Source organism: Colletotrichum lupini, chromosome 4 (assembly GCF_023278565.1).
Source record: "Colletotrichum lupini chromosome 4, complete sequence".
Taxonomy (NCBI): domain Eukaryota; kingdom Fungi; phylum Ascomycota; class Sordariomycetes; order Glomerellales; family Glomerellaceae; genus Colletotrichum; species Colletotrichum lupini.
In genome coordinates, this window is record NC_064677.1 from 1,530,167 (window position 1) to 1,543,300 (window position 13,134).

Genomic DNA, 13,134 nt, shown 5'->3' on the forward strand with positions numbered 1-13,134 from the left:
CCTGAGCAGCGGTTCTCCAGATTACACCACCCAATCAGTGAGACTGAAGTGTGAGTTGGTGAGGAGAACAGACCATCGCGCTTGTAACCTGGTTGATTGTTTGGACGATTACCATTGAAGGGCGCGTTGACTTGTCAGACCTTCGACTGGCGCATTTCGGAAATGCAGCGCTGAGTAGAGCTAGAGTCCATCTTGAAAAATTCGCGTTTCTGATAAGATCCTGCAGTTTATACTATGTACAAGAAAATTATTTGCTCCTTCGGCGAGATGCCTGTGGGCCATATCTCGATAGACGTGAAGTCTGCCCCTTACCATGGCCACCACCAGGGGTTGGATCGTTTCACAACCCAAACGCCACGTTCAATAGTGTTGATGACAATGTAGCCACTTTTGAAGTACGGATAATGGCTCCAAGTACCAGTGTAGTTGTTTGCTCCACCGCCAGGCTCATTATCATCTTCTGGGAAGATATCAAAGTAGGCAATCTCCTTGACGTTCTTGGCTGTGGGATCCCATCGAATGGATGAGATGTCCAGGATACGAAGCCCAGCACCATAGTTGCTCTGGTACGCCAGACCGCGGTGGATGAATTGGTTGTGGTCGACACTCCGCACAGTACCCTTGAAAATGCCAGAGTTCTTGGGTTTCTCAAGGGATCTGATGTCCCAGAAGTAGGTCACAGGGAAACCGTCAGCCGCCGGGCCAGTCTTGTTTCTCTCGTCAATCTCGTCGTCCAAAACCAAGAAGTCCTGCCAGTTGGGGTCAATAACCCAGCCCTGGTGAGTGTAGGTCGCACCCTCGTAAGTGGTACGAGAGATGACGTTGGTGCTGTTCTTCTCGGTCACATCGTAGCTTGAAAGCTTGTCAGAGAAGAGCGTAGAACAAGTCGGCGTCAAAGGACTCACATGGTCAAGGTATCTTCGTTGTAGCCATAACAGATGTCGCGACCCCAGTACTTGACATCAGGTCCACGGTACACGATGCACTGCGCGTCATGAACATAGCCATCGCCAGCCGCGCAACCCAGGTAGAGAGGGTTGTTGATGTCGGCGAGATCGAGGAACTGCAGGCCAGAGTCGCAGGGAAGGTTGCGACGAGGCTGAGCGCCGACGGCAACGGCATATCCCTTTTCCTCGTTGACAACGACGTTGTGGCTGCGACCAAGGGGTAAAGCTTCGGTCCAATGAGCCGTCAAATCCTTCTCATTGGAGAAGACAACGGGGTTCTTGGGGTCAATGTCGAGAAGCTGAAGCGGTATTAGTCCGTAGCTCACCTATACATGTGCTTGACACGAAAAATTCCCCGCAGGTCTGACATACCTTGCGCAAGTCAAAGAATTGGATTCCATGACCAGGCGCCTCGCTACCGACGACGAGATAGTTCTTGTAAGCTTTGATCTCACGCCATCTGCTTGGCTCGGAGAAGTACGGCAATTTTCCGAGATATATCAGTTTGCCCTGCTTCGAGACTTCGGCAAAAGCGGTGCCATCGAGCTGTCCAATGGCAGAGAACTCCCGGCCGTTTGGTGCCGTCCATCCCCACGACCCTGAACCTCTACCGGTTGAGTTGCCAAACGCTGCGTGAGGTTGAAAGTCATAGAGGTCGAGCTGTCATTTGTGAGCGAAACTCTCTGGCTCCTAGGACGACTAGGTCGATCCTATTCTCAACCATTAACTTACATCCTTGCATCGGAACGTCTGAAGAGGGTCGCCCTTGACGAGTTCTACCTTGCCATCCTTGCATGCGAGATAGTCTTTGACGCGACCCGTCCACTGAGTCGAATCGAACTTTCCTTCGGCCTCGGCTTGTTCCCATTGGGCCTGGTTCTGTCAGATTTGATGCTGCTTGGAGACTAAGGATCAGACCTACGATCTTGTGCTCCATGCTCTCTTGATGAGCCGCGCCGGTATCATACCAGGCTGACAGCTCGGCGCTGGGCTCCAGCTCTCTGGCAATGGAGACGCCAGAGAAGGCGCCAATGGCGACAAGTAGCGCGTTGGACTTCATGTTGGCGACTGATTCTCTACCAACACAACTGGAGGGGAAACTTCCGCCGCAGAGATTGAATGTCAGATGCAGTCCAGGGCGAGAAGTTTATTCCGCAAGTGGAAGGACTGTCGTCAGCATTTATAGCACCGAGAATGTGGTCCGTCCTTCCATCTTCCAAGCCAAGCGACGCCATGTTACTCGGATGTCACAAAAGTCCCAGGAAATGAACCTCACGGCTAGGTAGCTGCAGAATACTTGCATTTCGCTCGCTCACCCATCGGCCAGTATTCTGCACGATCTGCATAAGCCAATCCATGACGAAAATACCGTTCGAATAAGACCATCGCTTAGAAGTTCGGTCCTCAGGTAATGAACGTGGACCCCTCTCTGGCGATGGATGTTGTAAGACGGACAATTGATGAGCCTGGTCCTTTGATATGGAATAGGCAGGTCGGAAGGATGTCGCAAATTCTTGGCACTATTGGTCAACGTCACCAAGGTTATTCATCGCTGCAATGCTAAAGTTCTTCTGTTCGGTTGCGCCTATGCCTCTACTATCCGTCGGGCCATCTCTGCTACTCCGCATCGCCCGGCGTCTCATAGGCTGAGTGAGCTCGCCAAGACAGAGTGCTGCAGGTGGCAATGATACCATTCAGAAGCCATGTAACCGTCCGCTTGGTATGCCGGGGTATTTTTCCTCCAGTTTTCGATTATAACTCGCCTATCTAAAGATTGCAACGTTGAAGCATTGAATACGCCCACGCAAGAGAAGGGATGAACAACAGTTTAAAACGCATAGCTCTGAGGTGACCGGGACCAGCTCCGGGATATATCAGTCCCGGTGGGATGCTAGTAATCGCAGCGCGGTTCATACCGACGTCGTGCTTAGGGCTTTTAGGCCGATCAAGCCGATCAGTACATCGTTTTTAAGCTTGGATTTAGTGTTCCGAACCTCCCGCAACTAACGATCCACTAGCCCATACCCTTTGAGGCAGGCGTGGAACTACTCGGGTTGTGTTTGCATTAGTTTGGGAGAGCTTGCATGCGAGTGGTATTTAATGTGAAAGCTGTTTCTTTGAGTTTATATACAGTAGGTGATGGTGACCACAATTATGGAGCAATAGAATATTTCTGTCGGGAGCAGGCTTGCCCGTAATCGGGGCCCGACTGTTCCTTCCGAAGTTAAGAGGCCGGGGTGGAAGTCCGGCAAGGCACAACCCCTCATCTACCCTTGTGTTAACCCAGGTCAAAGGTTTTATCCTTCAGGCTCATGTAAGTAACAAAAGAGCGGTGTCTTGTCTTACATAACAAAAGCAGAAAGAGCGTTGTCCTCATGGCAGTTACGTCGGGAGCTTCCTTGAAATTCACACTTTTGCTTCACAAGCCGTAGGTCACCACTAAAGACTTAGGGCCGTCAACTTCAGTCCGAATCAACATATATAGTGCTGGAAGTCCTCATCAGGCAATGCCGTTTCACGTCTGGGTACCCCCAAGTTGTCACCCCACCCCGAGGATTGCCGACTTCTCCGCAACCTCCACCACACCACCCAGGAGGCAACTTAACCCACGCTTTCTTTCATCCCTGCATCTGACATGGGCAGAGTGCCAGAGTGGTTAATGGGTATGACTCGAATTAAACTCGCAATCATATGGCTTCGGCCGCATGAGTTCAAATCTCATCTCTGTCGTGAAGATATCTCTTTTGCTTTTGTTGTGGTTGTGCGTGAGAGTTGCAGGCAGGACGTAGCCCCCGCACTTGCTAAGTCTTTTTAGTGAGTAGGGAATTGATGGAGTGATTATGAAATACATAAGACAAAGTTATGCAAGTACCCATGCTCTCCTTATGAAGCAAAAGTATAGCCACAGAAACGGTCATCCAACCCGCCAGCGCGATACTCAAAGAGGCAATTGATTGCGCCGCTCCTTTCAACAACTGTGCGTAAAGTCAAAGAGGAGGAGACACAAAGACTGGCTTTCTCTCTCTACAACTAAAAGCCATTGAGGTTGTTGATGAGTAGAAAACGCCTGCACAGTGAATCGCAAGGATTTCCGACTAGAGAAGCAGTTCACAACCAGCAACTGCCATTCAACCCTTCCCAACATGCCCGTCAAACTTCGCACCGCCATCCCAGCAGACGGCCCGGCCCTCGCATCCATCTACCTCTCCGCCTTCCATGACAACCCGGTTTCCATAACATGCTTCCCTGCAACCACGCAAGTCTGCGACTTCCTTGCCAAATCTTTTGCGGAAGAGATAAGCGAACCTCGATCTCAGTGGCTCATCATCACTGATCCAGACTACGAGGACCCTGACCTACCCATCGCTTGCGCAAAGTGGGTTCGCCCAGCAGGACCCAACGAGACAAACGTCGAGCCGCCGCCTCCAGCGGACGTCTGGCCGAAAGAAGGAAATCCAGAGTTTGCGAACCACTTCTTTGGCTCCATTGGCAGGAAGCACGCTGAGATTATGGGCGAAACCAGACACTGGTACCTTGAGCTTATCATTTGCCGGACAGAGCACCAGGGGAAAGGCGCAGCCAGTCCCCTTCTGAGATGGGGCGTCGAGAGGGCAGACGAGGAAGGAAAGTTGGCGTTTTTGGAGGCTGTGCCTCTAGCGAAGGGAATCTACGAAAAGTATGGATTTCAATCATTATATCGCCTGGACTTTACGACGCCCAGCTCGGGTATTTTGTCACAGGACTTTATGCTACGGAAAGGCAAGGCGGAAGAGGATTATGAGTTGGTGTTAAAGAGGTTCAATGCATCGTCATCATAGCGTAGCCGAGAAAAGGAATCTGATGAATCCGGGTCATTACAGCCGACACGCATCATGCACACAGCCATACGGCAAGAGCGAATTTTGAGAGATAGTCTCAGCCTGTATACTTGAAAGACTAGAGCTAGAAAAGAGTTGATATCTCTCATTGCACCACTGACTTGAAGCATGGTAGACTTACACGACGTGAGTTTCAGAAACACCACATGTCATTTGGCCAAACTCATGCTAGCGCAAATCCAACAACGGGATGGATGGGCCAACAATAGTTCCCAAGGCTTGGAAAGACCTCATTCACAGAGGCACGCCAGATCCCAAACCCTGAGCCAGCGCCAGCAAGTTCGAGACGGTCCCGACACTGGCCGGCTCCCGCGTGAAGCTCTCATTGTACCCCCACTGTGTGATGTACAGGCTATGTACACCCTGCGCAACAATAGCATTGATGTCCGCCTGGAGAGTCGCCAAAGGCGCAGGTTGATAAGGCTGCCAATCGTCATAAAAGTCGTGTACTAAGACCGCAGATTTGGCTCTCTGTGTAGCGTCCGTCGGCAGCGAGCTCAACGACGCGGGAGTAAACGGCGTGTACGTGTTTCTCGGACACCGATCCTGTGGCGCATCGGGGTCGGCCGTGTAGCACGTCTCCAGCGACAGGATGGCATCGGCCACGGTATATAGCGAGGAGCTGGCGGGATTTACGGCCACACCAGGATTGAGAACCACCACACCGGTAGCGGACTTGGCATAGTTGGTGATATCAGTGTAGTACTGAAGCTGGGCGGGAGCGGTGTTGACCTCGTCAAAGAAGATACCGTCCATGTGAATGTCCCAAGAGTTGCCGTCCCAACCGTTGGTAGTATCCCACGCGGCGTAGGTGTCGACCCCTTGCTTGACGACGGCGATGTCCTGGGGCTGGGCTTGTACTGTACCGAGGGTCGAGATGTAGCCCAAGGTCACAGTGTTGGGACGGTTGTTAATTTGGCCAATCCACTGGGCCCAGTCAATCTTGATGCCATCCTCAAAAGCAAAGGGAGGGCCGCTATTGGGGTTGATGATGACGTTGAATGTCAAATCCGGGTGAGCGTCGATGGCAGCAATAGCTGCTTGCCAGTCCACGGTCCCATCGTAAGGCTTCTGGAGATCGTTGATAGGGTAGATATAAAGTGGCAACAGAATGTCGACCGCGGCAGCTGCTGTACCTAGGAGGCACGCGATTGATGAAAGAGGCTTCATGATGTTAGTTGTTGTTTGCGGTGGAACTTTGGAACGGGACTGGAGTTGATAGTCAAAACCACACTAGATAATTCTCCCATTCGGGATATTCTGATCAACAGTTCTTATACGCAAGGCAACTTATGCCAAGCCAGGCAGACCGGGCTGGGGCATTGGCGATCTACCCCGGTCTCCGCACCCCTCGCCTAGTTGTCTAAGACTTTCGACTTGGCATACACCGTGGCGAACCTGTCACGAGAACAACAGACCGGTCTGGATGAGCAACAGGGAGGAAAATGTCTCTGTTTTCAATTTTGCAATGTCATTGTACTACGGAAAAGTGTAGAAGAATGAGTAGGATCTCGACATGATGACGGTTCAGATCGGAAAAGCCCCGGTTGGTGATCTCGGACTCTAGGCAGCAGGCTGACAATGATCGTTGAAGGATATGGCTAGATATAGCATGCTGTGCACTCTTGTTCGGAAGGTCTCGCCATTTAAGGATCAATACCCAGAACGCTAACCTGGTTGAGTTGCGCCATCCACTTCAGTCTGACATATCGGCTAACCGGGAGTGATTTTTCATGCCGTCTTTCCGTGGGTAGAGATCCTAGACATCACCTTTCCGCCCCAAAATACTTGCCCATGATATTTCTTAGACCCCAAATCTCCTCATAAATGAGAAGTCATTTTTCACTGAGCTGTCTCGTCTGCGAAATGTTGAGCAACACCTCAAAATGCATGTAGTTTATATATCTATCACGCCCGGGTCCCGACATTTGCCCTACGATAATCAATCAGGCTTGGCAAGCCGTGATTTGTGGCAGTTGGAATACAGTTTCTCTCGATGAGATGTTTACAGAGTTAATAATAAATACTGAGACGTTTTGAACACTTGTAGTTCTATGAGCTTGATATAGCACTGGCTATGCCGGTACTTCAGGGACCAGCCCGCGATGACAACTCCGGTACACTATGTAGTCTCCCGTCGTCAGAAGACTCAGAAGACTTGGGAGACTTCTGTTCCAGGCTACCATACCCCTCATCAGTGTGATGAAGCTACCAGAATTAGACTTGCAATTGGGTAAGTGTGTACGTCTTGCGAATAGCAAAGGCTGGGCACATAAATCAAATAGTAACAATTCGCACCCTTTAGAGCGATAGCCACCAGTTGTTCGCTCATGCTTGTCCAGGCTTGTTCAGCCATTACATACACAAGTAGAAGAAACTTGGAGAGAATAGCCAATTTCATTGACGCACATCGTCTTACTATTGACCTGAAGCATATGGTCGATAATGCTGCTGACTCTTTAATGGGTTTCAACCCACCCCCCTATGGTGCATGTGGGTGGCCTTTTCGCGCCCAAGAAAGAGTCTGAGTTCGGTTCCCGAGCCTTTGAGAAAAGACCAGCTTCCTGTTATAATAGACTTCGTCATCTCGAATGTACGACATAGCCTATCGGATCCCAAAGCATCTTCTCTTGATCCCGGTAAATCGAGCCCGACACCAGCAGGATGGCACGGCAGCACGGTGCTTTTCTTCCTCCGTACAATGTGCTTACTATCGGGTCGTCGGAGATCATAAGGTCCGAGATCTGTGGGCGCAACTTTCGCAAAAAGTTGCCGTTGTTGCTGCGAACTCCGCCATGTTCAACGTCACTAAACCCATGATTCATGAGCCATACAGATCGAAACTGCAAATCGGATTGTGACCACTGCCTTTGATTACCTTTTTCTAGCGTGACGTAGCATTTACCCTGTTTCGGACCTTGAACGGGCCTCTAGGTGGGATCTCCGGGGGTTCAGATGGGTTTTGCCCGGTGCATCGAAGGGTCCTGGCTTTGATAATCATGCATGGTAGCGTGCCACTATCCATCAGCTCTGCTCTGAAGACATGTTTTCCTTGCAAGTAATCACTGCAGTGAAGTAAGTCTCCGAGGTGGACATTCGCCGACTTCGCGTCGACAGCCGGCGCATCGGTGGACTTATTACCACCGCAAGTGGGCAAATTGCTGACGAAATAGTCCAGCAGTTGTATTCACTCTGCGCGATTTTGCCCGGAATTCAACGTGGGTGGTGGGCCTGCCAGTTCGTTCCTTCACTCCATCTACGCTGAGAACCAGTGAAGTCCTTGTCGACATGGGACGGGAACGGGCCAGAGTTTAACCCCAAGAAACCTAGCACCCGATCCTACGTCGACAACAAAATGGGACCTCATACAAGGTCCGTTACGATGGTCAGCCACCCAACGGACGCACCAGCGCCCGGTAACTTAGGCGGACAATCATAGAGGGCGGAGACCCGGCTTCGTCTCGGTGGAGACGGGCCTCTTGTGGTATATATCACCGGCCACGATCCCAAGGCCGTTTCCTAGGTCAACTTCGCAGTACCCAAGACTTCATTGCACTCACAATTCATTCATCATGTCAAGCGGGCCTTTCAGAGTCATCATTGTTGGTGGTGGACCTAGCGGTATCACTGCCGCGCATGCGCTTCACCACGCGGGAATTGACTTCGTCGTCCTCGAACGCAGGACAAACATCGTCGACGATCTCGGCGCAAGTCTCGTCCTGGGTGCACCGAGCCTGCGTATTTTCCATCAATTTGGCATCCTTGATAACCTCATGGAAATTGGCGGCAAGCTGTACGAAAACAAAGGATTTACCGTAGACGGATACGCATTCAAGCATGCAGAGACACTGGCCATTTTTAAAGCGAAGTAAGTTTCTTCCTTTGGTTCCTTCGTCGTGTTTTCGCAAACCCCTATTCCCCACCCCACTTCACATGTCCGTGTAAGCCAAATCGCGTGCTCGCTAACAAATTCTTCTCCATCCTCTAGCCACGGCGCAGAACCCGTCGCATTTCACAGGGCTCACCTTATCGGGGCCCTCTACGATGGTCTACCGGAAGCTGCCAAATCAAAATACTTCACCGGCAAAAAGCTCGCCGCCATCGTCTCCACGGATACGGGAGTGACCGTCACGTGTGAAGACGGTTCTTCCTACGACGGCTCCATTGTCATTGGTGCTGATGGTGTACACTCAGCGACGCGCCGGCAAATGCGCAAACTCGCCGTTGCTGAAGATCCCTCCCGCGAGAAGACGTGGGACGCTGAGAAGCCCTTCAAGACACTGTACCAGTGTATGTGGGCCTCGTTCCCGCGCCCAACAGAGACGGGCCAGAGCTATGAGACGTCTGGGACCGACAACTCGGCCATGTACATTACTGGCAAGGATAGGGGCTGGATTTTCTTGTACGAGAAGCTCCCCGAGCCCACGACGGAACGCATCTCGTTCACCGACGAACAACTGGATGCGTTTGCTGGGAGATTTGCAGACTGGCCCATCACAGACACCCTGAAAGTTAAGGATGTCTACAAGGAGCGCTTCAATGCCGGCGGTGCAGGCCTGGAGGAGGGCCTCTGCGAGCACTGGAGCTGGAACGGAAGAGTGGTCCTTGTAGGCGACGCAGCGCACAAGTTCACGCCTAACGCTGGCCTGGGCTTCAACAATGGCGTGCAGGACGTGGTGGCGCTCTGCAACAGGCTCCAGAAGTTCGTCTCTGGTTCTGCGAACGGAGCCAACAGCAAGACGCCCGACTTCTCGGCGCTGGAGGCCCAGTTTGAGGCGTACAGGCAGGAAAGGCGGGAACGCGTGGAGCAAGATCTCGAGCAGTCTGCGCGTGTGACGAGGATGCACGCGTGGGCTTCGACGTGGGACTGGATTATGTCGAGGTATGTCATGTCGTGGTCCTTTGTCCAGCAACTCTTCATCACCTTCATCGTGTCGCCGAACGCGCAGAAGTCTGGAGTATTGGACTTCATCTCGGCCACGGAACCATTTGAGGGCACTTACAAATGGCTGCATCCATTGAAAAGCATCAAGAATGGAGGTTCGGTGTAGGAAAGTAGCGAGAATTCCATTCAGTTTAGCATAGCGTGTGTTCAGATAGCATTTCAGTTGATTCCCCTCTTCATTAGTTCTCTTGTCCTTGGCTTATCGTACCGTGCTTTGTGTCCGGACTAGAAGTCGTTGCATCCGATGGCTAGAAGTAAGCAATTCGAGCTTCAAATCAATCCATCACAGATCTAGCCTATGTATTCGCTCATTTAGTTTATGCTTATGACGATCAAGTCAGTTTTGTGTCTGGTGTTTGTCACAATTACTGGTACTCTCGAACCTCCCGCGCCCCTAGTCCAGCAAGGCTTGCTTAGATCATACACCAGCACCTCAATCACACACCCAGCAGTAGCAGCACTATATCAGGCGTGTTTCCGGGAGGCAGTCGCTGTGAGATTTTACCTACAGGTCCTGACCACCCATTAGACTGCAATTCTTCAAGGTTGTCTGCTCAGTTGTCTACCAGATACGAATCAAACAAACCTTCAATTAAGCTCATCAAGAAACCTAGATCTCTAAACCAATCTCGCGATTTAAACAATCTTGTCACTCCCTCTCATATGAACGAAGCGCGGGGAAAAGAGTTGAGAGTATGGGGTGGAGGACCGGTTGGTTCGGTCTCAAATATCAGCACAGTAGGCTGAGCCACAGCCACAGGTGTCGCCCAAGCACGGATGAACATGCATGTGCTCGAAAGCTCTCTAGTTGCCAAGGGCCCCCAAGAACATCCATCATTGGCTTGCCCAGAGGTGGTTGTCAGCACCCTGCAGTCCAGGGTGGACTTGGAATACCCCCAAAGTTGGCCAGACTGCGTCATCCCACGCGCCGAGAGGCCTGATGACTGGCTGGGAACTCAGGGCCATGGGCGCAAACCTGGTTTTGCAGCTTCCGCGTCCAATAAGCCAGCCATGTCATGATGGTCGGTCTCTTCGCGAATACACCTCATGATGGTCCCTTATAATCATCATGAGATGCCAACCTCGGAGACTTGGAGGAAGTGAGAAGTATTTCACTCGAGTCAAGCGTCACCACATCTTACATAGTTGATGCGCATACCTAAGTCGGAATTTACCAGCACGGATAACATCACACTGAGATTCACTCAATTGGAGCAATGTATCTCACAAAAGCACTCGCCCTCGCCCTCCTCCACACTCTAGTCTCCGCCCAGACAGTAGTGACAACAATCACTGAAGCACCCCCAAGTCCAACGGCAGAGCCACAGTGGACATCAGACAACACATTCACCTCGGCAGTCCTCAACAGCACCAATTTCTATCGCGGCGAGCACAATGCGTCCTCCGTAGCGTGGAATGAAACGCTTGCCGACTTCGCCACCGACTACCTTGACGACATGTCGGGCGACAGCTGCGACTTTGAACACTCGGGCGGTCCCTACGGCGAGAACCTGGCCAAGGGATACCCCAACACAACGGCGAGCGTCGAGGCGTGGGGCGAAGAGCGCGACGACTACAATTTCAAGAAGGGCGAATTTGACGAGGAAACGGGTCATTTTACACAGCTTGTATGGAAGGACACGACGGATGTCGGATGCGGCCGCAAGTTATGTGGCGACGGCCAGTGGTATCTTGTGTGCGAATACTGGCCGAGGGGCAACGTCGTGGGTCAATTCACAGAGGAGGTGCAAAGTCAAGAGTCGTTAGGTGCGCGAATGAGCTCCAGTATCACTCCATATCTGTTAGCTTTGGCTGGGAGTGTGACTGCATGGATTTTGTCTTGAAGAGGCATTCATCGCCGGCGCTTATTTAGGTGAATGAGAGACCCTTTCCTGATGGCAATCTGACATTAAGAACAAGGGTTCCGGTTCTACCCCTTCAATTGCATATTCCAGGCTTAAGCTAAACTCATTCATTCGAACCACTCCCGAACATTTTACACACATCTCGTGCCCATCTCATAATACCCGTTACGGCGCCTCATTCACATCAACGCCTTTGAGATCGCACAAAGCCCATTGGAAGGAAGTTTGTTGTCACTCATCGAGGGTCGACTTATCATAATGTCAATTCGACAGACTTTCCCTTCCCCAGATCCGAGGTTTTACAAGTTTCGCGGAGGAAGGGAGAATCGCGACAAGGATGGCCAAGCCATGGTAAGGGTGGAGGAGCTTTTCACCTCCATGTTCAGGTGCGAACAGTCAGGCATCACATACGCTGCGGGATCCTGGGGTTATACGGGTAAGTGCTCACGACTTTTCATGCCCACCCATCCTAACCTTTTCGATTATCGATGACGCTGGCGGCTGACTTATTGGGACAGTCCTGCGCACTGCATACTCAGAAGAGTCCAACACTCTCTGGCCGATCGCGATGGACAAACTCAATCGATGGGTTACTCAGTACTTCATCCACGCTAACCGTCTCGTGATGAACAAGCCCGACGGTGAGGTCAACGAGGAACTTGCACGCCGGTTCATTCTCGAGGTCGTCGAGGACAAGGAATCTGAGAAGCTCAAGGTTCCTGACCTTTCCATCGCAAGCCAAGAGACCGTCCAGACACTCACGCAGGTATTTGAGGAGTGGCGTCGCGGTGCAATTGGTGACATCAGTTCCGGCCTAGGAGAAAGCCCAAGATTCTGCGACTTTCTCGTTATCGACGAGGCCTCCGTGCGATCTCTCGCTGCCCTTCCCGACGACCTGCCGTCGACAGAACTCGTGCCTCGCGCAGAGAGAAGGGTAAGTCGTATCTGTTCAATATTTTTGTCAATATCCGCTGGGCTGACAAACTATTAGGCCCGCAACCATATCTGGGCCGGTGTCCACGTTTGGCTCGTCGACTCGCTAGCAGTGCGACGGTTCAGCGGCACTGAAGATGAAGATAACTACGACGGCTGGATGAGGCTTAGCCCGCATGACCTAGCGGATGCATGGTTCGAGAAGGTTGAAAGATCCTCCAGCGAGAATTGGACCTTCGAACGCGTCGATATACCCGAAGGGTCAGGGGAGAAGTGGTATACTCAGCGGTAGCAGGCCTAGTGAAGCTGAATGGCAACTCGACGAAAGTTTATTCCACCACGTCAATGAATAGCACGCCCAGGCGCCCTTTAAAGCTTTACAACGGGTATAGGAAATACATTTTTACATCATTCGAATGAAGATATTCTTAAGTTGTTACAACCCGGTCCTGCGTATGTTTCCGCTGAATATGAGCCACCTTTCTTCCTGGATGATAGATTGAATGCGGGAGTAATTTTTGTCGTGTATGAAAGCAGCTCTGGAGCATGCAAGCCACTCTACTGCA

The 13,134-nt window shown here is 51.5% G+C and overlaps 6 protein-coding genes and 1 non-coding gene across 7 annotated transcripts; 5 read left to right on the forward strand and 2 right to left on the reverse strand.

The window, feature by feature from the left end:
- Window positions 1–308: 308 nt before the first annotated feature.
- CLUP02_07589 (uncharacterized protein) lies at window positions 309–2,007 on the reverse strand (the record flags this gene model as incomplete). The annotated part of the gene is made up of 5 exons (XM_049286583.1): window positions 309–852; window positions 906–1,273; window positions 1,320–1,607; window positions 1,680–1,820; window positions 1,870–2,007. The coding sequence occupies 5 exons, from the start codon at window positions 2,005–2,007 to the stop codon at window positions 309–311; spliced, it is 1,479 nt and encodes a 492-aa protein (XP_049143726.1).
- A 1,578-nt stretch (window positions 2,008–3,585) lies between these two features.
- CLUP02_tRNA113 lies at window positions 3,586–3,677 on the forward strand. The gene has a single exon. It is a non-coding gene; the product is annotated as a tRNA-Ser (tRNA).
- A 413-nt stretch (window positions 3,678–4,090) lies between these two features.
- On the forward strand, window positions 4,091–4,765 carry CLUP02_07590 (acetyltransferase; the record flags this gene model as incomplete). The annotated part of the gene is made up of 1 exon (XM_049286584.1): window positions 4,091–4,765. The coding sequence occupies one exon, from the start codon at window positions 4,091–4,093 to the stop codon at window positions 4,763–4,765; it is 675 nt and encodes a 224-aa protein (XP_049143727.1).
- A 294-nt stretch (window positions 4,766–5,059) lies between these two features.
- CLUP02_07591 (uncharacterized protein) lies at window positions 5,060–5,995 on the reverse strand (the record flags this gene model as incomplete). Its single annotated transcript, XM_049286585.1, has 1 exon — window positions 5,060–5,995. The coding sequence occupies one exon, from the start codon at window positions 5,993–5,995 to the stop codon at window positions 5,060–5,062; it is 936 nt and encodes a 311-aa protein (XP_049143728.1).
- A 2,402-nt stretch (window positions 5,996–8,397) lies between these two features.
- Window positions 8,398–9,876, forward strand: CLUP02_07592 (FAD binding domain-containing protein; the record flags this gene model as incomplete). The annotated part of the gene is made up of 2 exons (XM_049286586.1): window positions 8,398–8,693; window positions 8,814–9,876. 2 exons carry the CDS (start codon window positions 8,398–8,400, stop codon window positions 9,874–9,876), a joined length of 1,359 nt encoding a protein of 452 aa, XP_049143729.1.
- Window positions 9,877–10,089: 213 nt separating this feature from the next.
- CLUP02_07593 (uncharacterized protein) lies at window positions 10,090–10,299 on the forward strand (the record flags this gene model as incomplete). The annotated part of the gene is made up of 1 exon (XM_049286587.1): window positions 10,090–10,299. The coding sequence occupies one exon, from the start codon at window positions 10,090–10,092 to the stop codon at window positions 10,297–10,299; it is 210 nt and encodes a 69-aa protein (XP_049143730.1).
- Window positions 10,300–10,987: 688 nt separating this feature from the next.
- CLUP02_07594 (SCP-like extracellular protein) lies at window positions 10,988–12,860 on the forward strand (the record flags this gene model as incomplete). Its single annotated transcript, XM_049286588.1, has 4 exons — window positions 10,988–11,537; window positions 11,925–12,071; window positions 12,154–12,569; window positions 12,627–12,860. The coding sequence occupies 4 exons, from the start codon at window positions 10,988–10,990 to the stop codon at window positions 12,858–12,860; spliced, it is 1,347 nt and encodes a 448-aa protein (XP_049143731.1).
- Window positions 12,861–13,134: the final 274 nt, after the last annotated feature.